General features: G+C 41.3%; 1 protein-coding gene across 8 annotated transcripts in view; it reads left to right on the forward strand.

The window, feature by feature from the left end:
* The window catches only part of LOC124463589 (NACHT, LRR and PYD domains-containing protein 12-like), a 50,658-nt gene that overhangs the window by 25,145 nt on the left and 1,339 nt on the right, over positions 1 to 24,174 (forward strand). For 3 of the 8 annotated variants that reach the window (XM_047015352.1, XM_047015353.1, XM_047015351.1), the window contains 11 exons: positions 4,832 to 5,017; positions 7,959 to 8,072; positions 9,018 to 9,131; positions 10,004 to 10,117; positions 11,057 to 11,103; positions 11,222 to 13,019; positions 13,162 to 13,335; positions 14,374 to 14,547; positions 15,000 to 15,173; positions 16,439 to 16,612; positions 20,045 to 20,091. In XM_047015352.1, the coding sequence (XP_046871308.1) occupies positions 4,890 to 5,017; positions 7,959 to 8,072; positions 9,018 to 9,131; positions 10,004 to 10,117; positions 11,057 to 11,103; positions 11,222 to 13,019; positions 13,162 to 13,335; positions 14,374 to 14,547; positions 15,000 to 15,173; positions 16,439 to 16,612; positions 20,045 to 20,091 (3,058 nt within the window). In that variant the 5' untranslated portion in view covers positions 4,832 to 4,889. Of the gene's footprint in view, positions 1 to 3,807; positions 3,913 to 4,831; positions 5,018 to 7,958; positions 8,073 to 9,017; positions 9,132 to 9,352; positions 9,412 to 10,003; positions 10,118 to 11,056; positions 11,104 to 11,221; positions 13,020 to 13,161; positions 13,336 to 14,373; positions 14,548 to 14,999; positions 15,174 to 16,438; positions 16,613 to 20,044; positions 20,092 to 24,174 lie in introns of those variants that run through there. The other 5 variants (XM_047015354.1, XM_047015357.1, XM_047015356.1 and 2 more) reach the window with 5 other exon arrangements.

Consider the following 24,174-nt stretch of genomic DNA (forward strand, 5'->3'; position numbering starts at 1 on the left):
TACTGTCTCAGGTTAAGTCTCTCTCTGTAGTCTCTCTAATTGAGTCTCTCTGGAGCCATAAGATATGTTCTCTGTCTAGTCCCCGCCCACAATCAAGTATGGTTGGTCAATGGGGGATCTGGAGGAAACAGCTTAATGTTAATGAGAACTCAGATTTTACATATAAAGGAAATCGTTTGTGTGTCATCATGTCCACTCTGCATATGTAATGGTGATAATTTGGTGAGGTGTACGTTTCTCCGGTTTATTTTGTCTGGAGAGACATGTAACATTTTGATAAAAACGTTATCCCTGCCATACAACTTCTCCTTGTAGTAATTAAATTATCTTCAAAATTATGATATAGGATTAGTTACTACTCAAGCATTTAATGCAAATTACTGTCTCTGCATGGTTGTGCAACATTTAGAGTTCAATTTAACTAGTGATGTTCATGAAGAAGGAAACTATAACGTTTTGTGTTTCTGATGTGTTTGTGTTATTATATTAGGTAGGTTCCAGGTAGGTTCCTCTGGTACAGTCCATAATGACATATAACATCAGTGCGTCCTTCCCTCTTTCCAGTAAAACATTCTTACCATCACTCTGGGTGGAATTTATTAGCCTGTATCACAACCTTAATGGAAACTGTTACACATTACCAAAACGGTTCCTCTGTAGTGTGTTAGCAGCTAATATGACCTTTAAAGGGAATGGGAGGTGTAATTATATTATAACAATTGGTTCATATACAGAAATTCTTGCCTAGATTATAAAAAACAACCACACCTATTTCTTTCTCTAACAGTAGGTACCCCTGGAGATGTCTGGTCTTGCTATGAGGAATATGGACAATACCTTTTTTGTGTGTGTCTCCAAGATGGCAGCCAACCATACACAGTTGAATAAGGAGAAATATTGTATCCTTACAGGAACTTTAATCATTTCCACTTTTCTGTGAGTGATGTCTCCCCCGGATGCAAATTGCACATCTGAAGACATTCATTTAACGCAAACAAAGATAAACTTTATCTAAGTTCATATTATAGACATACAGCAGGTTGTGCAATAGTCTAATGAGATCTAAACTAACTTGGAGTGTAAAATACAGTTTGTATGAGAAGATTCCAGTGAGGTAGGAGAGAAAAGTGTAAATGCCCTGTTATCAGGCTATCATCTGGTGAATAGGACAATTAACCCGTTTGTTTTACAACCATTCAGTCTCATGACCCTTGACTTGCAAATGTCAACACAGAGAATGTGTGTCCGTACTCTATGATGGATGAAGATCTGGTCACCAGCAACATTATTCAGGAGGTTTGTTTAGGACAAGTAATTATTGAAATAGCTTCTGACTATTTTGGTATCCAATCAAACAAATTGTTTTCTATGATGCTTGACGTGTATAGGTGAATTTATTCACAGCTAGAGACTCATCTAAGTAAGCCTAAATGGTGTGTTATTTTGAATTAAAAAACACATTTTCTGGCCTTCCATGTTAGGATCATATCCACTATAGCGTAAACATACTTCTGTAAACATGTCTAAAATGCAGTAAAATACATTTTGTCTGTAACTTCTGTCCTATGTTCACAAATAGTTTGGAAACACACTTCACCCTATTTAGGTGAATAGTCACCAAAAGAATCAACCAAGATAGATAAGGTATAGAGAAGGTCAGACAACTTTATTTGTACTTCAGTTTTACAAGAGGCTTTACATTTACCAACAAAGCTAACAGACTGAGACCAAGGGATAATGAAGTATCGACGTGAAGCAATGAATATTCATTTAGCAGGCACTTTTATCCAAAGCAACAACTAGTGTATGTAGAAAGAAAGTTCATAAAACAACAGGACTTCTATATACTCTAAGTAAATATGGATATATTAAACATAATCAGTCAGTATTGTCTTAAATATATTCTGTATGGTCTGACAAACCATAGCAAATGATCTCTCGGTGAGAGACACAGTAACCCTTTACATCAGAACCACCAAGTCTACTATCACAGGAAATGCTAGAACATTTTCATGGTGCGTTTGGAACAATCCACACGCCCCTCAACACCTCCTATATTTAAAATACCAGATCCTTTTAAACAACAACGTAAAATTATATGTGCTTGAATTCAATTGCTTCAGAGCAGAAAGGTGTCAGCCAGAGTTGACCAGGTTTCTACCCAGTCTGACACAGCTTCCCTCCATTGTTACAGGGGTATAGTATTATTTCCTGTGTGTGTGCAGTCATGTTGGACTGTAGATCTGGTGTTACTGCATGTAGTGTCCTAGTAGGTGTAGGCCAGTAGTTCTTCCAGCTGTGGGTCATGCAGAAGTTCTCTCAGGTGGTGACTGCTGGGACAGCTTGGCCCCACACATCACTGCTTTGGGTCTTTTCTATTGTGGATACGCAGGTGACTCTTCAGATGGTGATTTGTTTTACCTGAGTAGTCACAGTGTGGGCAGCTGTAGGGCTTCTCTCCTGTGTGGATCCTGAAGTGAATGTTGAGATTACCAGCATGGCTAAAGATTTTACCACAGAGGTCACATCTGTGGGGCTTCTCTCCTGTGTGGATCCGGCTGTTTTTCTTCAAATCACCCTTGGTAGAGAAGGCTTTCTCACAGAATTCACAGCTGTGGGGCTTCTCTCTAGTGTGGATCCTGCGGTGAGCTGTGAAATGGCCAGCCTGTCTAAAGGTTTTACCACAGAGGTCACAGCTGTAAGGCTTTTCCCCAGTATGGATCCTGCAGTGATCTCTGAAACTGTGAACCAGTGTAAAGGTTTTACCACAGAGGTCAGGTTGAAATGTTATTATGAGATTATAATTATTTTAATAATGTATTAATTTAGCTGCTGCTTTTAACCAAAGCCAAACACAGTACATGGTTTGAATCTGTGACATCTTTATCATCTCATTCTCAAACCACTGAGCTAGACCTAACTGTGAGTTGTCGCTGCTCACAATTACCCACTGATTTGTGAAACCTGGCAATCGTTTCAGCTGATCAATAAAGTCAATAAAGTCACATGACCAATACTATCTATCCAGATACATTTGATCTAATGCAACAATCACCAGGATAGAAACAGTTAACAGATCTAGCTGTAACATTGAGTCTATGGGGAACCAAGACCTTAAAACTGAGTGCTCGTTTTAGAGCTAGACTTGTTAACTGTTTCACTCCTAAATTAGTCCTTATTCCTAAACCTCACAGCCAGTAAGAGGCAGAGTGAGGAGAGGTTTACAAACCCATCTTATGTCATCTAGTAGAAACAAATGTAAACAATATTAAAAATGATGTGTATTGGATGTGTGTTAGCTTACAGTAAGTGATGCTTTTGAATTTTGCTTTTTAAAGTAGTTCAACACAGGTAATCCCGTTTGTTTAATTGCTTTTTATGATGTATGCTATACGAAAAATATATTTATGATTAAAAGAACATTACATTGTTTACAAGAGCACAGATTCTACATAGATCTCAATTTTGCTCTCAAAGTGCAGCAAATTCATGCGTTTAACTTGAACATTTAATTAATTTCATTCCGGGGGACCACATGCCCCGGACCTCCCTAGAGGGTCGGGGGTTTGCCGTGTCCTTCTCACCTTTTTCACCCCCGACCTGTTTGCATTACTTGTTATTAGCAAGGGGATATTACTTTTGCAAGGCACTATATTCATGTCAGATTCTCATTTGGGGCTGAGCACCCCTAAATGTCTGATCCTAGAATCGCCCCTGGTTCACAGACCGCATTCAATTTTTTTCAATAGGGCAACAATAGCCCGTCTGTGCACGTCCCTGACTCCCTGTGTTTCCTGGCTGTGTGGGTGTTGGCTGAAATAAAATACGTAGCCTAAATTCAAAACGAAAGTAAAATGTTAGTTTCGTGTTCGTATTTGCGTCGACAGAAAGAATGTAAAGGCAGTCTTCTAAGTAAGTAATGTTGACGTAACAGAGAGAGAGAGATGGATCCACATAACCTGTGTTAGATACTTGTCATAAGTTATTGTTTGGATATTAATCAAGCGTTTTCTTAAAGGCGCTTAGGGTTAGCATGCAGGTGTCCATTACACTAGCACTATTCGGTGTAGCCTTATAAATGATACACTTTTAGGGAGATCACGTAAAAGGAAGTATAGCTTCATAAAGTAACTCAGTAAATATACAAATATTATATACATTCATGATCAGATGAACGAATATTTGCCTTATGGTACAGGCTGGTTGAGGGGGTACACTGGTTGGGATGTCTGAAATAGGATCGTAACATTAATGTTAACATTACAAACATTACAAACAATTGTTTTGTCAGTTTAGGGACTCAAAATATACCTTTCTTTTTTGTCATAGTTATGCACCTATAACGTTTTTGTTAACAGTAACTAGAATGACAATATTCCTGTGGTCGTTAGTGTTCGTTCAGGCCCAAGCCCAGGGGTCAAAATAAATGTATACAAAAGACAATGTGGTTGTTAACTTACTAGATCCAGACCACATCCTTTACAGAGGACTTAGTGTCTGGGTCTTGGGAGGAGATATGTAGGCTACAAGGATGAGGGTTCACGTGTTAAGCCTCTCTGCCAGCAGGTTTACATAACATTACAGAAAGTCAGAAAATGATCTGAATTCCCTCTGCTCTTAAGTGGAAAACCACACTCAGCAAGGCCTTGGTCCAAATTAAGATCAGGAATATTTATATAATCAGAATCAGAATGCGGTTTATTTGCTATGTAGGTTTGCACAAACATAATCAAAAATAATCATGAAGGCCAATAATTACTAATTAGTTTAATTATATCAAGCTGCTCCTTCCTTAAGGTAACACTGGTGTTGTTTGTTCAAACTTCTACAGGTCTGGCTGAGCTGGGACTCTCCTGGTGCTGCCCCTCGAGGAGAACTACTGCCTCTAAATGAGTCTGTCTGGGGAGATAGAGGAAGGGGGCCATGCCTCAAAAATTAGTCTCTCTGGGGAGATAGAGGAAGGAGGCCCTGCCTCTAAAATGAGTCTCTCTGGGGAGACTGAAGACACAGTCAAAAGGTACGAGTCAAAAGGAGAGACGAAATGTCTCTTTTGTTACTCTTTGTGACAAAGTGAATTAGGTAAATAGCAAAGGGTAAGTAAATGGTTAATTCAGTATGTGAGTGTCTTGACATTAATACATACACATATATATATACAATGCAAGGTTTATCACATTATCCAGCTGTATTCAACCATCTCAAATGTTTGTACTTATGAAATCCTATTGGAAAATGTCAGCTATTTTAAGATGTGCAACATGTCTTAACCCCACCAACACCCTTCTTAACTAAGCGACTTGAGTGTTCAATTATACAATAGTGAAATAGTCATGAGTGTACATGTTTAAGTCTTGAGTAGTCATGAACCAAAAAAACAAAAATTCAATTGATCTACAGGGGTGCGTTTCCCGATAACGATGGATCTTAGCTGTTAAGAGGGTTCTCTACGATGAAAATAACGATCCATCGTTATTTCTTACGTGCGTTTCCCGAACATGCTTGTAAGGAGAACCATCGTACGTATCTCTTAAGTTGCACTTAACAAGACGCTGTCCATTGTACTGAAATGTGATTCTTCTGACACAACTTGAAGACTTTAAAATTAAAACGTTAACCAAAATATTTGACGAATTACGTTACACAAAAAAATATTTTCTGTAGCTACAGAAAACTTTACATTTATTATAGGCTACTTATTTGAGTACTTTTCAATGTGATGCTATATGAAGGTAAAGACAATAAGGTGAACGTGCAAACGATGCTGCATCTGAGTTTTACACCGGTGTTAGGACCTTGCAATCAGCGACACAGGATGCTAAATACCAATAGGAGGTCTTGGAAATTAAGTGGGCTCGTCTCCAAATTGAGATGAGGAAGCTTTTGTTTGAAGAGATGAAGTTCACAAGGCCCTCCATTTATGTGCCTATTCTTCTGCCCAATCAACAAGGTAGTGTCACATTTAGGTTACCTTATAGCCTAAAGCATACAATGTTTATTTAAATTAAGTAAAGGCTGAATTGTGTATTGTATCATATATTCAGTGTTGCCTGTCCAATCCTTACATGTTTATCTTATAGATCCATGTGAGGAGCAGGAGCAGGGAGAACAAACTCCCAACTATTTCTCAAATTACTTGTGCCTTGGTTTTTAACTCTTCTTGGTACTCCACTTTCCATAGGCATATATATATGAGTCCTATATTTACTACTTGATTGAACTACAAGGTTAAAAACCATGCATATGAATGGTATCACACATGGCATGTCCCAGCTAGCATCCTAAACAATTCAATGTACAAATACAAGCATCTCAATCCAACATATTTACTGTCTTATTTTCTAGTGCTGACTATATCTACAATCTTGCATAGGCCAACAGCTTCCCAAGACCATGTTTGCAATCTCATAATTATCACATATTGGCCAGAAATGACATTGTGACAAATGACAAACACATAAGTAATGAATACCCCATGTCTTCAACATGGAATCATTGTTTCTGACATGAATAGTCAACTCTACTTTAATTGATGGTTGATCAATTATACTCATTATGAGTGTAAGATATGTCAGATGACATCATGATATCATGATGCTCCTGAACCACATAGAAGCAGACCTGCAGAGGCTAACAAGGAGGTCCTTTGCACTGACCCCTGTAACCCAACTACTGGCAGTGTTAAGGTTCTATGCCATTGGCAGTTTTCTGGAGGTTATTGGAGATGTACATGGGCTCGCCAAGGCCTCAGTGTCAAGATCTGTGCAGGCTGTCACAACTGCATTACTTTGCCACATCTCAGACCACATCCAATTCCCCATATCAGAGGGGACAAGTCTGCAGTGCAGGACTTAGGCTATCTTCAATGGCTTTTATGATTTTCGTACGAGTTTTCACTCCCTCCCAGCCCCTTCACCCTGTGTGACTTCCTAGTCAACCCTGTGGAGTCTTTCCATTTCCTGGGCGCCACCATCTCCTAACATCAGGCTCGGCTCTGCCACCAGCCTCTTCATCCACCGGGCTTGGCGTGCTACCAGCCCTATAATTCTAATAAACATCTTCAATGTTCAATTGTTGTTGTGTTATTGTACTCGCAAAAGCGTTACGTTAATGCATTTCTAGTTTCTATTGCACATTACAACAGCCATATTTCAATGTTATAGTATTTTGAATAAGACTGACATTTGTTTTTTAAATACCTTCATTGCATGCGCCAAACCCACTAAATCAAATTATTTTGTGTAACCTAAATTTACTTCAGGATAAACCGGATTCTGATATTTTTTCGGCAGTTAAACTTGTATGGTTCACTAAGGAATATCCCAGTTCCAGCGTAACTGGTGTAAAAAGAGGACCAAAAAAATCTTATTTTCCATCGGAATTAACTTTCAGCATGAGTTTAATGTAGTTTTCATGGTCGGCCTACGCGTGTCTCCACTGAGTCTCTGTGCTACGATGCACTTAGCGATCTACGACTGGTCTGGAGCTCTCGTTGATCTACGACGTTTTTCAAGTGCCTCTTTAGCTACGATGGTTTCGGGAAACGGCCCGTACAACTAAGATCCATCGTACGATGGACTCTACGATCAACTTAGGCTTACGATGCTTTCGGGAAACGCACCCCAGATTAGTTGTCCCATGATGGGAGTTTCCCCTTCAATTCAAATCGCTCTGGATAAGAGCGTCTGCTAAATGACTAAATGCAATAGAACCACACAGCCTCTGTAACAGTAAACGGTTAATTCAGTATGTGAGTGATAAATACTCACTCATAGATACTTATCTATAAAACAAAAATGTGAGGTTTATCACATTATCCAGCTGTATTCAACCATCTCAAATGTTTGTAGTTATGAAATCCTATTGGATAACGTCAGCTATTTTAATCATCATGCCTATGGATGCATGGTTGGGTTTGATTAGCTACATTTTTACTCTATAGCTGCTATATCTCTTTACAGGATCGAGCATCAGAGACCAGCCTCACCTGTACCCAGCTGTGTGTCCATGAAGAGTGACAGGTCTATGCTACTCCCATTCAACTTCAGAGAAGGAGATCTTACCACTGAGTCAGGGTAGGAACTAAAGTCTGCTGCAACCATGTTCACAATTATCAAAATTTTTCAGGAAATATTTTCCTTTATGTGTAAGAACGTTCTGTGCCATTATCTGTATCTGTTCATTCCAGAAATGATCAGTATTCAGATAGAAACAGGATGGGCGTGGGGCCTACAACGAATGTAATTCAATTAGTGTTTTGTGACCATTCAAGGGTTTTTTGTTTTTTCTATAATAGGGTAAAACTGTTCCAAATGCGAGACAATAGAGAAGGCTTTAAATCCAAATATTTGAAAAGTAAATGTAATGAGTATACTAACCTAACTGTCCTACTGGTTGAACCACCCTTTATCCAATATTCTCTTTAATTCTTCATGTTTTTATTTATTTACTTCATAACAAATCCATTCTTAACGTTTTGTTTTGACGAGTGTTTGAATGTTTGCCTAATAAAAAGATGGTTATAGATGTGCAACATGTCTTAACCCCACCAACACCCTTCTTAACTAAGCGACTTGAGTGTTCAATTATACAATAGTGAAGTAGTCATGAGTGTACATGTTTAAGTCTTGAGTAGTCATGAACCAAAAAAACAAAAATTCAATTGATCTACAGATTAGTTGTCCCATGATGGGAGTTTCCCCTTCAATTTCCCCTTCAATTCAAATCGCTCTGGATAAGAGCGTCTGCTAAATGACTAAATGCAATAGAACCACACAGCCTCTGTAACAGTAAACGGTTAATTCAGTATGTGAGTGATAAATACTCACTCATAGATACTTATATATAAAACAAAAATGTGAGGTTTATCACATTATCCAGCTGTATTCAACCATCTCAAATGTTTGTAGTTATGAAATCCTATTGGATAACGTCAGCTATTTTAATCATCATGCCTATGGATGCATGGTTGGGTTTGATTAGCTACATTTTTACTCTATAGCTGCTATATCCCTTTACAGGATCAAGCATCAGAGACCAGCCTCACCTGTACCCAGCTGTGTGTCCATGAAGAGTGACAGGTCTATGCTACTCCCATTCAACTTCAGAGAAGGAGATCTTACCACTGAGTCAGGGTAGGAACTAAAGTCTGCTACAACCATGTTCACAATTATCAATATTTTTCAGGAAATATTTTCCTTTATGTGTAAGAACGTTCTGTGCCATTATCTGTATCTGTTCATTCCAGAAATGATCAGTATTCAGATAAAAACAGGATGGGCGTGGGGCCTACAACAAATGTAATTCAATTAGTGTTTTGTGACCATTCAAGGGTTTTTTGTTTTTTCTATAATAGGGTAAAAATGTTCCAAATGCGAGACAATAGAGAAGGATTTAAATCCAAATATTTGAAAGGTAAATGTAATGAGTATACTAACCTAACTGTCCTACTGGTTGAACCACCCTTTATCCAATATTCTCTTTAATTCTTCATGTTTTTATTTATTTACTTCATAACAAATCCATTCTTAACGTTTTGTTTTGACGAGTGTTTTAATGTTTACCTAATAAAAAGATGGTTATAGATGTGCAACATGTCTTAACCCCACCAACACCCTCCTTAACTAAGCGACTTGAGTGTTCAATTATACAATAGTGAAGTAGTCAAGAGTGTACATGTTTAAGTCTTGAGTAGTCATGAACCAAAAAGTCAATTGATCTACAGATTAGTTGTCCCATGATGGGAGTTTGCCCTTCAATAGAACCACACAGCCTCTATAACAGTAAACGGTTAATTCAGTATGTGAGTGTCTTTACATAAATACGTATATATAAAACAACAATGCAAGGTTGATCACATTATCCAGATGTATTCAACCATCTCAAATGTTTGTACTTGTGAAATCCTATTGGAACATGTCAGCTATTTTAACCATTATGCCTATGGATGCATGGTTGGGTTTGATTAGCTACATTTTTACTCTATAGCTGCTGTATGTCTTTACAGGATCGAGCATCAGAGACCAGCCTCACCTATACCCAGCTGTGTGTCCATGAAGAGTGACAGGTCTATGGAACCTCCATTCAACCTCAGAGAAGGAGATCTTAACAATGAGTCAGGGTAGGAACTAAAGTCTGCCAAAGCCATGTTCACAATTTTCAACATGTTTCTGGTAATATTTGCCTTTCTGTAAAAAGTTGTGTGGAGGGAGTTGGCAGCTTTGAAATGATCTGTCTGTGTGTGTGTGTTAGAAATATTTATACATATGTGCGTGTTATGCAAGCTAAAAGAATACTGTTGTACAACATATCTTAGAGTGCAGAAAGAAGGAACCCCCCAAATGAAGTTAGACATGCTGACCATTACATAAACAGACTGATCATTAGTTAGACATGCTGACCATTAAACAGGCTGACTGTTCCCTTTATTCAGCATGTAAAGATTTTTTACTTAGCAACTAAGCTAAACAGATGTCAAACTCCATATTGAAACTTTTACACTCCAAACTGAAGATTAAATTAGATCGTTTTTCACTCCAAGACGCACACACACACATACGCGAGAACTTTAGGATAAAAGGAGACTGACAGGTCCTCAGACTTCAGACAACTTTGTATCACCATAGACTTGTCTCCGTGCTGCATGCTGCAAGCAATTCAATCTTCCTTGACTCCATCGACTCTGTGCTACTTGAGAAAAGATGTTCCTGATAGTGTGAGGCCCACCCCACCAAAATACGTATCTGTAAAGGAACAGCGTGAGGTTTATCACAACCTTGAACCTGGAGAGATACCATCCTGTAGGTTTACACTTCAACCCTGCTCCTGAAGAGATACCCTCCTGTAGGTTTACACTCCAACCCTGCTCCTGAAGAAATACTCTCCTGTAGATACAAACACCAGCTCTAACTAGTTCAACTAACCTGAATGTGAGTGTTGACCACAGACTTCCCCTCCTAGTGGAAGCCTTCAGTTATACCAGTTCAGGTGTGCATTATGCTGTGTATTTGTGTCTGTGTATGTGAGAGACTGGTGTTCATATGGGATCATGTCTCTGCAGTCTGCTGCCACCTGGACAACAGGACATTCAGAGAAGCATTGACATCAGTACGAACTTCACTTCATCTTTACTCAACATGGTTTACATCTTTCTCTGGTCATTTCAGTACTTTGTCATGACTGTTGGTATTAATGTAAAGATAATGAACTCCTTGTTCTTCCATAGTTGTGAGTGGACTCCAAAGAATGTTAGGGACTCATAAAGCCACTATGAAGAGGAGGTTTGAACATGTGGTTGAAGGCATCATGACATCAGAGAATGCCATCCTCCTCACCAGTATCTACACTGAGCTGTACATCACAGAGGGAGACAGTGAAGGGGTTAATAATAAACATGAGGTCTGGCAGCTTGAGACGGCATCCAGGATACGAATCACACACAACACACCCATCAACTGCAATGACATCTTCCAGCTCCTACCTGGCCAAGAGAGACTGGTCAGGACTGTGCTGACGAAGGGCATCGCTGGCATTGGAAAAACCGTCTCTGTGCAGAAGTTCATCCTAGACTGGGCTGAAGGGAAGGCAAATCATGAGGTGGATGTGATGTTTGTGCTTCCTTTCCGGGAGCTGAATCTGATCAAAGATGTCCGGTACAGTCTCCTTCAACTGCTGAGAGATTTCCACCCAGAACTTCACATGGAGGATGGAGAGACCCTCGCTGTCTCCAAAGCCATGTTCATCTTTGATGGTCTGGATGAGAGCCGACTCCCTCTAGACTTCAGAAGAAACCAGAGCTGGTGTGATGTCACTGAGTCCACCTCAGTGGATGTGCTGCTGACCAACCTGATCAGAGGAAACCTGCTTCCCTCTGCTCTCATCTGGATAACCACTAGACCTGCAGCAGCCAATCAGATCCCTTCTGGGTGTGTTGACCTGGTGACAGAGGTAAGAGGGTTCAATGATGCTCAGAAGGAGGAGTACATCACAAAGAGATGCAGTGATGAGATCCTGGCCAGGAGAATCATCTCACACATCAAGACATCAAGGACCCTCTACATCATGTGCCACATTCCAGTCTTCTCCAGCATGTGTGTGACAGTCCTGGAGCACATGCTGAGAACCGATAGCTCAGGAGAGATGCCCCAGACCCTGACTGAGATGTACACACACTTCCTGCTCATTCAGACCAAGATGAAGAACCAGAAGTATCAAGAAGGAAACGGGACAGATGAAGAGGAGCTCTTGAGGTCCGACCAGGAAGTTCTCCTGAAGCTGGGGAAGCTGGCGTTTGAACATCTGGACAAAGGCAACCTGCTGTTCTACCAGGAAGACCTGGAAGAGTGCGGCCTCCATGTCCAAGAAGCATCGGTGTACTCTGGAGTGTGCACGGCCATCTTCAAAGAAGAGTCTGTGCTTTTTCAGAGGGTGGTGTACTGCTTTGTGCACCTGAGCATCCAGGAGTTTCTCTCGGCAATCTACACATTACATTGTTACGCAACCAAAAACATGGAAGCACTGAGGCCGTTCCTACGTAGGAAGACTAAAGCTCTACCTGAGAATCTATCTTTGGAAGACCTGCTGGAGGAGGCAGTAAACATAGCTTTGCAGAGTAAGAATGGACACCTGGACCTCTTTGTGCGCTTCCTCCACGGCCTCTCACTGGAGTCCAATCAGAAGCTGTTAAGAGGCCTGCTGACTCAGACCCAGAGGAGTCCAGAGAGCCTGAAGAAGACGATAGGATCCCTCAAGATGTTGCAGAAGAACAAGATCTCCCCAGAGAGGTACATCAATCTCTTCCTATGCTTGATGGAGATGAAAGATCATTCAGTACAGCAGGAGGTTCAAGCATACTTGGAGAATAAATCATCCAAGAACCTGTCTCTAACCCACTGCTCAGCACTGGCCTACATGCTGCAGATGTCAGAGGAGGTTCTGGATGAGTTTGACCTGCAGAAATACAAGACATCAGAGGAGGGGCGCAGGAGACTGCTCCCAGCTTTGAAGATCTGCAGAAAAGCTGTGTAAGTAGTGATGTAAACATGCCATTTACATGTCAACTATACACATTTAGTCAAATGTACACACACTTTACACACAATTAATATGTTAAACATGTCTTTGTGAAGCACATACAGTTGTTTCATGTATTTTATGTAACAACAGACTCTCTGGATGTAAACTCACTGATGCATCATGGGAAGTGGTGTCCTCAGCCCTCACCTCCAACCCATCCCATCTGAGAGAGCTGGACCTGAGAGACACTGGCCTGCAGGATCGAGAATTGAAGCTTCTCTCTGCTGCACTGGAGAATCCAAACTGCAAACTGGAGACTCTGAGGTCTGGATTCATTCATTTATTATGTTAACATTATTTAATTAAGAATGAATAAACATCACATTTACTAAAGTGAGATTAGGTGATTTGCTTCTTCTTAATTCTAATAAATGTGCAAGTTTATAAGATGGTGATCTCTACAGATTCTGGATGAATACAGTACCGTATTTCTTCGAATAAACACCACCCTCGAACAAACCCCGCCCCGAATAAACGCAGCGCCAAAAATGAACGTTGTGTAATAAACTCCGCCTCTCGAATAAACGCTGCACCCAAAACATCTGAAAAAACGGTTATTTAATTGGTTACATTCAACCCCAGTATTTATTACACAATGTACTATTTTCGAATGTACTTGTAATACTACTTTCTACTTTTCTTTGTTTGAAAGCTGTGTATGAACGTTTCGGCATGCTGCTTCAGATTTCTACAAAATGTAGAACACAGTGTGTTCTACATGTGTGACTACCGATCGCCAATGAGAAAAGAGTTGCCGCACTCAGAGACAAAGAATAGACAAGGAGGTCAGCGGTGGAAAATGAAACCTGCATTTTTAGCTGCATGATTCATTTGTCAAAATGCCAGCAACAAAGTTGTCTATCGTAGCACTGCAGCTACAATTCACGAAATCTGTCTAACTAATTAAACGCCGCCCTCGAATAAACCCCTCCCTCGAATAAACGCTGCACCAAAAATGAACGTTATTTAATAAACGCTGTAGCGTTTATTCGACGAAATACGGTACTCGTTTATACAGCCGTCATTGTTCATTTTAGCCACTAGAGGGAGCAGTGTGCTCCTGTTATTGTGACTGGCCTCACAATGGGATGGGAACATGGATGGGAAGCTCAGGCTCAGACATCTCAATGTTCAGCTAATGGCAACAGTTTAAACAAAGTTAGTCTGAATGTAATAAACATGCCTTATTGTTACTTATTTAAAAGATATCCCGAAGTTGTTATAAATTGCTCAATTTCCATATTGCCTATAAGACCTGTTTCAGGTTGTGCTGTTTGTAATCCTGTAATGATCCTTCTACAGGTTGCCAGACTGTCACCTCACAGTGGAAGGCTGTGCTTCTCTGGCTTCAGCTCTGAAGTCAAACCTCTCCCCTCTGAGAGATCTGGATCTAAGCAACAGTGACCTGAGGGATTCAGGCATGAAGCTGCTCTCTGCTGTACTGGAGGATCCACTCTGCAAACTGCAGACACTCAGGTTTATTCATTCATTTATTATGTTTAAATTATTTAATTAAGAATAAATTAACATCACATTTCCTTTAATGAGTTAGGTGATAGGTGATGTTCTCCCTCTTAATTCTAATATGTGTGTACATTTATAAGATAATTAACTCTATAGACTCTCTGGATGAATAAAGTACTTGTTTATACAGCCGTCGTTGTTCATTTTAGCCACTAAAGGAAACAGTGTGCTGCTGTTATTGTGACTGGCCTCACAATGGGATGGGAAGCTCAGGTTCAGACATCTCCAATGTTCAGCTAATGGCAAAAATCTAAATAAAGTTAGTCTGAATGTCATAAAAACGCCTTATTATTTCTTATTCTAAAGATATCTCGAAGTTGTTATAAATTGCTCAAGTTCGATAGTGACCACAAGACCTGTGTCAGGTTAGTGCTGTTTGTAATCCTGTATTGATCCTTCTACAGGTTGCCAGCCCTTTACCTCACAGAGGAAGGCTGTGCTTCTCTGGCTTCAGCTCTGAAGTCAAAGCCCTCCCTTCTGAGAGATCTGGATCTAAGCAACAGTGACCTGAGGGATTCAGGCATGAAACTGCTTTCTGCTGTACTGGAGGATCCACTCTGCAAACTGGAGACACTGAGGTCTATTCATTCATTTATTATGTTAACATTATTTAATTAAGAATTAATAAACATCACATTTCCAATAATGAGTTCGGTAAACGGGTGATTTTCTCCCTCTTAATTCTAATATGTGTGTACATTTATAAGATAATGAACTCTACAGACTGGATGAATAAAGTACTTGTTTATACAGCCGTCGTTGTTCATTTTAGCCACTAGAGAGGGCAGTGTGCTGCTGTTATTGTGACTGGCCTCACAATGGGATGGGAAGCTCATGATCAGACTCCTTGATTTACTGAAATTATTATGAAATGTTATGTTCTACTAGCCATTTGCCTACTTTAGCAAGTCACAGTATTTCCAAGCCCTGATAGTGTAACCGAGACGACACAGTAAATAATTCCTCTTTTAAGTAATAAGCCCCTGTTCAAGTATTGAGCATTAAATTAGCTGCACGGTCAGTAGAGATCTTGGGACAAAGCCACTTTTATGTGTTTTGCTGATGCAGAATTCAGTAAAATAAAATCTGTAAAATATACTTAATGAGTGGCACATGACGTGAGGTATCATGGCATTTTATTTTGTTTGAGTTTTAACTTGTCCAGTTGGGCAAGTCAATTTCTCTTCCACTTTCTCTACAAAAAAATCCACTTGTCCCAGACAAGCGAACAAGTCCTACCCCCCTATTTTGACGATCTGAAACGCAAGTATCAAAACGCCAAACGCAAGTAACTTTGTGGGCGGGACTCCAGGTTGGTTGGTATTTTGCCGGCGGGATAAATGACTTTGCACCTGGCGCAAATCTAAAAAGGGTTGGTCTGAAGTTACTACATTACTAATGGGTGTGGTTTGGGCGTAACGTGCAATAAACCAATCAGAGCGTTATCTCACATTCCCTTTAAGAGCAGCGCTTGCTCCATGGTGGATTGCTATTATAACGGCGGATTTGCCAGGCGCACGCCAGGAGCGGTCCACAATTACCTTGCGTACTTGAACCTGTCTTGAATTCGTCAGATTACGTGATATGTAATTGGCCTTCATTGAACTGCCATAACCATGACAAATGTGTAAGGTTCATTCAAATCAGGTTTGCTACATGGTTCCATAGAACTACTACCTCTAAACTGAACACAAACAAAACTTTCCTGAACTGGGGGAAAGGGTCACTCTGTCTAATGAGGGGAGGTGCAGCTATGACAGCACCTGCCAAATGAACCCCTCTGTGCTGACTCACTCTGGAGATCCAGATGGATTCTGTCACAACATTAATCCTCTTTCTACAGGCTGTCAGGCTGTCTGGTCACAGAGGAAGGCTGTGCTTCTCTGGCCTCAGCTCTGAGGTCCAACCCCTTCCACCTGAGGGAACTGGACCTGAGCTACAATCATCCAGTAGAAAAAGGATTTAAGCTGCTCTCTGCTGGACTGGAGGATCCACTCTGCAGACTGGAGAAACTCAAGTAAGGAGATGTTAGTTTTTTATATACCTCTTTATATAATGTTGCAACACTAAATATACATCTAATTATGTTACTAGGTGTTGCATTTCATGATGATACAATTAAAAACTGCATGTTTACTATATAATCTACAATAGGGTGCAACTATGATAGTAGCTACAATCATACATGTATTTCCAGGGGTCTATTACAGAAAGCGGGTTTAGTGAAAACTGAGCTTTCAAGACCCTGAGATGAGGGAAACTGGGGTTTTAGTTTCAGAAAGAGAGGTAACTAAAACCAGCCGTTGTAAAATTAGGGGCTTAGCTAGTGTCGGTTTGAAGTGAGTGTAGCTAGGGAGATTTTTTCATTAATTTGAGCGCAAAATAGTTGTATAGCTTTATGTAATATTAACATTACGTTGGACTCATATTGTTATATTTGCCGAATGTCTTTAACTACGAATATTATTATATTTACTTGAAGGAATCTGTTTAGGACAAATTTGTGCAGCGAATTCTGATACCCATCTCAGGGTTGAAAAACTTGACTTCACCTAGTAAGTGTTCAGAGGGGATCAGATGGCTGAGCGGTTAGGGAATCGGGCTATTAATCAGAAGGTTGCTGGTCTGATTCCTGTCCGTGACAAATGACGTTGTGTCCTTGGGCAAGGCACTTTACCTTACTGGATAAGAATGTCTGCTAAATGACTAAATGTCTGCTAAATGACTAAATGTGATCACTTACCGTCAAGTAAGTCTGCAAGAGGTTGCAAGGGCTCAAAATGCTATAAATTGGAATGGGACAGCACTTTGCGGTATTATCTGTAAAATAGTAATATTGTTGGCTCAAATATGATGAAAGCATATTTGGAATTGATCATCCAAGGACAACCTACACACAGTTCTGGCTATATACATTTACATTTAGTCATTTAGCTGACACTCTTATCCAGAGCGACTTACAGTAAGTACAGGGACATTCCCCGAGGTAAGTAGGGTGAAGTGCCTTGCCCAAGGACACAACGTAATTTGGCACGGCCGGGAATCGATCTGGCAACCTTTAGATTACTAGCCCGATTCCCTAACCGTTCAGCCACCTGACTCCCTGATGAACCCGCCATGAACCATCAGTTAATCAGGGAAAAGCTGTCAACTGGCGGTAAATTTTTCATAGTGGCGGCCCGCCACAAATAAATCAATAGCCTATATGGGAAACACTCAGGGCCGTTGTGGGGACTCTTTTCAGCCCGGGAGTTTCAGGCCCAAGACCGGACCACTTTTTTTGTATACCAAACAGGGCCGGATGCAGCCTGCTTTGACTGAGGGGGCAGTGAACTTTTCTGGGGGGTATCGTGATTACAGAAAGGGATCATATATTTTTTTTTTATATTGATAACATTTTTTAGACTGCTTAACGATCCGAGTATTAATCAGGCACAGAGCCAGACGTTGTAAACATTCGGGGCTTAGCCCATTTGGGGCTTAGCCCTAGGACGTATGGGGTTGATGGAAAGCAGCAACGTCCACAGTTAACGCGCACAGTGTGCGAGTGAAAAATGTTGGCCACTATTTGAGCGCAAAATCGTTTTTCAATTGGTAAAACCTTGTCTAGTGACGCCATCACTCCGGCCCTGCTCCCATCCATCCTCCCTGACTGAGAACACTTTTTGGAAAAGACGGGCTAAGGACCCAACCAACTCTATTTGGGAGGGGAGAACTCCCTCACATAGTACGACCCATGCAGAGGTTGAGGTGTCAGAATGCGGAACGTGTGTAGCCTACTTTAAGAGAAGATAGATTAACGTGACAAATGTCGACAACAAAAAATCCTCGACCGGCCCAAAAGTGAAGAGGCCCACCGGCCCAAAAATGAAGCGGCCCACCGGGAACTCTCCCGATTACCCACCCGGCCCTGGAAACACCGGAAACTCTTGGTGTGTAACCACGGTAACTGACTGTGAACCTCACCTGCTTGCTGGCACCTTTTCTCTAACAAACCATGAGTTTCTCCCTCTCCCTCCTTCATGCTGAGCCTGAAGCAACTGGCAGACATGGGGTGTCCTTTCCTCATGAACCTGATTGTTGTTGAAGCCATATAACACATAAAGATGACATGGCATTCTACAGTTTTCCATGCAGAGCTAACCTGGCATTTACTGAACATCTCACTGTTAATCTGTGCTGTGGAGGGTGACGGACCCTCCTTCTCGTAATGCCAGGTCATGCTCTGTTAAAAAGGAGACAATGTGCCAGTTGATTTACCATTTTCTCATCACTTCAATGTACATGTCAAACTCATAATTCCACACAAGAATATCAAAATGTACATGGGTAGAGAACAGTGTAGCTCAGTAGCTACCATACAGTAAGATGTACCTCTGTAGGTCTTTCTGAATCCCTCTCTGTGGCAGCAGACAACATGTCTTCGTCATTCTGTGATAAAGTGCCCTCCTCTGCCTTCTTTCTGTTAGCCCACACAAGTCAAATGTTCATCTACTAAGCAGGATATTAGGTGAGACGACATTGATTCCGTTGGGGATGAGAGCTGCTACAAGTTGAGAGCTTCTGAATGATATTTACTTGGTTAAATCCTGTCAAATATGATAAAAACAATCATGTGTTGGCATAAGCAAGGTATGTCCTTCCTGTTTGAACTGTTTTTTTTTATATTTCATTTTCAGCTGCTATTAAGTGTGTTTTGTGCCCATGGGATTGTTCCACTTTTTTCCACCTGCAGTAAGATGTGTGGTTAAATGTCAAATTAATATTCTGCTTTGAAATCTCATATGTGCAGGCAAGTACAGTATGAAGACATTTTTAGGGTTAGGATTAGAAAAAAACAACAGCAACATCAAAAGAGAGGCAATTGGTAATTGAGTAGAATTTCTAATTCCAGTGAATTAGAATTGAACTAACTCAGATCAGCTGTTCTGGAACAGTTTTTCATCTCATGGTTCATCAAGTCAGAGTTTAGAGTTAGGCTCAGAGTTTGTCAAATCAAGCGGAGCTGGTTCATGCAGGAGACTCCGAGACCGAGCGCGTCACTAGCAACTCATATCTCGCGTCAGGGCACACCTTCCTAACAGGGCGGGGTATATAGCAGGGTATCCGCCTCCCCGGCCTCCACCCTTGGTCTGTGTTTTCTTTCGCAGGGGGAATGCGTTCGCTGCTCTCTGCTCGGATGTTGAGAAGGTGTCTCTGTTGGGTGCGGCAGGGAGCCGTTGCGAGCAGAACCATTATGCCAAATTCAAGTATTATAATCATGTATTGTATCGTGTGCAAGAAAGTATCAAGTAAATAACACCACTGAGTCCTCCTGCCTGAACCTGCTTTTCTGGAATACACCTCTGATGATGAGATAGAAACAACATGTTTACTTAGAAAGTCATTTGCTAAGTCACTTATCAATAGGTGAAGTGTATTTTCATCATTCCTCTGCTTATCCCTACAGCGTGGATCATGGTGCAGAGTGTAGGATCAAATCAGGCCCTAGGAAATGTGAGTATTGGCTGCTACTTGGTTGTAGTACACAAGGTCATACAAGGGACAATACCATCAGTGACTTGGATACTGTCAAAAATGGACACACACAAACACACTGTAAACACTACTTTTAGAAGCACAATAAACACAATTACCCATATCAATACTGTGTATGTCTGTGTGTGCTATGTCCCCTCCCTTCACCCTCCCTTCTCTCTCCTCTCCACCTCCTTCCATCTACCCTGCCCTCCCGTCTCCCCTCCCCTGTCTCCCTCCCCTCTGTCCTACATCTCTCTACTCTCTTCCTGTCCTCCCTTCTTTTCTCTTCTCTGCTCCTCTCCTCCTCCCTGTTCCTCTCCTGCCTTCCTCTCCTCCTCCCCTCTCCTCTCTTCCCACACTTCCCTTCTCCCCTCCCCTCCTCCTCCTCCCTCCCTTACCCTCACACATCCTCTCTTCTCCTTTCATCTCCTCTCCTCCTGTCCTCACGCCCTCTCTTCTCCCCTCCCCCCTTCCTATCTCATCTCCCCTCTCTCCTTGCCTCTCCTGCTCTCCTTGTCCTCTCCTGTCCACCCCTCTCTTCCCCCCTCTGGATGGATGGACTATTGAGAGAGAGAGAGAGAACGATGAGGGGAGAAAAGGGAAAGAGAGGCGGAGTGGAGGAAGGAGGAGAGAATAGTGGGATAAAGAGAGAAAGAAAAGGGGGGATGAAATGGAATGTGGATGGAATATGAGGAAAATAGAAAGATGGAGGATAGGGGCCAGATCCCTTTCTTTTTTTGTTTCAATTTTACTGTATTAATAAGCACTTGAAATTTCCAATCTATTATTTGATTATTACTATTATAATTATCATTATATGACCTGGTGTATATGCGTATGTATGTGTATGTATGAGTATATACGTGTGTATATATACGTGTGGGTGTATGTACATGTGTGTATGCTTATATATTTATATACATATACAGTGCCCTCCAAAAGTATTGGAACAGTGAGGCGAATTCCTTTATTTTTGCTGTAGACTGAAAACATTTGGGCTTGACATCAAATAATGAACGTGAGACCAGAGATCAACGTTTCAGCTTTTATTTCCAGGTATTTACATCAGGATCTGATGCACAACTAAGAAAATATCACATTTTGTTTGAATCCACCCATTTGTCATGTGAGCAAAAGTATTGGAACAGATATACTTAAAACATATTTAAGTGAATAAGACTTAATATTTAGTTGCAAATCCTTTGCTTTCAATAACTGCAGCAAGTCTGTGACCCATTGACGTCACCAAACTTTTGCATTCTTCCTTTTTGATGCTTTCCCAGGCTTTCACTGCAGCCTCTTTCAGTTGTTGTTTGTTTTGTGGGGTTCCTCCCTTCAGTCTCCTCTTAAGCAGGTAAAATGCATGCTCTATAGGGTTTAAGTCTGGAGATTGACTTGGCCAGTCTAATACCTTCCATTTCTTGCCCCTGATGAACTCCTTTGTTGTTTTGGCAGTGTGTTTTGGGTCGTTATCTTGCTGCATGATGAAGGCTCTGCCAATCAGTTTGGTTGCATCTTTCCTTAAATTGGCAGACAAAATGTTTCTGTAGACTTCCGAGTTCATTTTGCTGCTGCCATCATGTGTTACATCCTCAATGAAGATTAATGAGCCCGTCCCAGAAGAAGCCATGCAAGCCCAAGCCATGACATTACCTCCACCGTGTTTCACAGATGAGCTTGTGTGTTTGGGATCATGAGCAGTTCCTTTCTTTCTCCAAACTTTAGCCTTTCCATCACTTTGGTAAAAGTTAATCTTTGTCTCATCAGTCCATAAAACTTTGTCCCAGAATTTTTGAGGTTCATCTCTGTACTTTTTGGCAAATTCCAGCCTGGCCTTCCTATTCTTCTTGCTAATGAGTGGTTTGCATCTTCTGGTGTAGCCCTTGTACTTTTGTTCATGAAGTCTTCTGCGAACAGTAGATAGTGATACCTTCACTCCTGCCATCTGGAGGTTGTTGCTGATCTCACTAACAGTTGTTTTAGGGTCTTTCTTTACAGCTCTCACAATGTTTCTGTCATCAACTGCTGATGTTTTCCTTGGTCTACCTGTTCGACGTCTGTTACTTAGTACACCAGTAGTTTTCTTCTTCTTCAGGACATTCCAAATGGTTGTACTGGCTATGGCCAATGTTTCTGCAATGGCTCTGATTGATTTTCCATCTTCTCTAAGACTCACAATTGCTTGTTTTTCACCCAAAGACAGCGCTCCGGTTTTCATGTTGTTTTCACCTCTGAATACAGTCTGCATAGACAAAACCTATCTTACCCAATCTGAACCTGAGTGTAGACATTCAGTGGTATTTATTGATTGAATAATGTATGTAATAGGACACACCTGGGCAACAAAACACACCTGTCAGTCATATGTTCCAATACTTTTGCTCACGTGACAAATGGGTGGGTTCGAACAAAAAGGTGATATTTTCTAATTTGTGCATCAGATCCTGATGTAAATACCTGGAAATAAAAGCTGAAACGTTGATCTCTGGTTTCACATTCATCGTTTCATGTCAAGCCCAAATGTTTTCAGTCTACAGCAAAAATAAAGGAATTGGCCTCACTGTTCCAATACTTTTGGAGGGCACTGTATATATATATGCATATAAATATATATATACTTATTTATGTCTTTTTCTAATAATAACATGGATAGAATATGAGGATAATAGAAAGATGGAGGGATAGGGGGGCAGATCCCTCCCTCTCCTCTCTATGGGAGGCTGAACAGTGAAACTACTGGAACACTTGCTCATACACATGCACTCATCATTTGTGCTTTAGTACTATTATACTGATGCAGTGTTTCCCACAGATTAGAAAGCTATTTCTGGCGGGGGGGCGGGGGTTCGAAATAATTCCTTTGTTAATAATTTGTTACACAGAACTTTATTATATTCAATATTAATCCAAAATGATTGACACCTTCACAAAATCAACAACAACAAATAATTTCTGCATATGCAGGTAGCAACGCTAGTGCTAAATAACTATTTAACTGGTCGGCTCCATGACGCCGGGTAAGTAGCTATGTTCGTAGGTAGGCCTACCAAGCGAAAGCCTCAACTTTCCTAGACCTTTAGCTACGGCACTAATGCTGAAGGCTCGCTGATATAGCTGTCGGTCTTACCAGAACGGTGTAGGTATGCACCGTTGCTAACGTGTGCTGACGTTGTGACTGTGTGCGTATGTGAGAAAGACGCGTGAGTGACAGAGAGACGGAGGGAGAGCAGGGAAAGGAAATGCAGCTGAACGAATACGCTGCGTGTTTTAAACTAAATGATGTAAAAAAAAAAACGAAAAGCAATATGTGCCGGCCGGTGTTGATTCTGTGGCGCACCGCCACAAATTAGTCTGTGTGGGAAACACTGATGTCATGGCAATACATCCTTAATTAACACATTAAAATAAGTCATTTCAATTAGTAATTAATTCATTTGGAAGAGAGAGTAAAAGGATTTGGACTGATGACTGTATGTGTATGAATGTTTCATGGGGTGGCACAAGTGATGAGTGTGTGTATGAGGAAGGGTTTCAGTAATTTTTCCCTAGACAGCCTCTCATTGATCCCATCCTCTCCCTCACCACTCCCCTCTCTCATGTCCTCTCTTCCTTAGCCTTCGCTCCTCTCTCTTCTCCTCCTCTTTCTCCTTCCCTGCCCTCCCGTCCACTCCTCATCTCCTACAGTGCTCCCCTCTCTTCTCCTACTTCCTTCTCCTCTCTTCTTTTCTCCTCCTCTCCTTTCTCATTTCCTTTCCTTACCTCACCTCTCCTTCTCTCCTTTGCCCTCCCTTCGCCCCTTCTCTGTCCTCCCCCCACCCTCCCTCACCACTCCCTCCCTTCTCATCTCTTCTCCTCCTCTCTTTTCTCTTCCCCTCCCTTCTCCCCTCCTCCTCTCTACTCATCCATTCTCCCCTTCCCTCTCTTCTCCACCCCTCCATTCTCCCATCCCTCCCTCGCTCTCCTCCTCTCTTCTCTCCTCCTGTCCTTTCTCCGCCCCTCCCCTCCCTCACCCAGTGTCTGGTCTAAGCGCCAGTAGCTGGTGTGTGTGTGTTCCCTCTT

Source organism: Hypomesus transpacificus, unplaced genomic scaffold (assembly GCF_021917145.1).
Source record: "Hypomesus transpacificus isolate Combined female unplaced genomic scaffold, fHypTra1 scaffold_30, whole genome shotgun sequence".
Taxonomy (NCBI): domain Eukaryota; kingdom Metazoa; phylum Chordata; class Actinopteri; order Osmeriformes; family Osmeridae; genus Hypomesus; species Hypomesus transpacificus.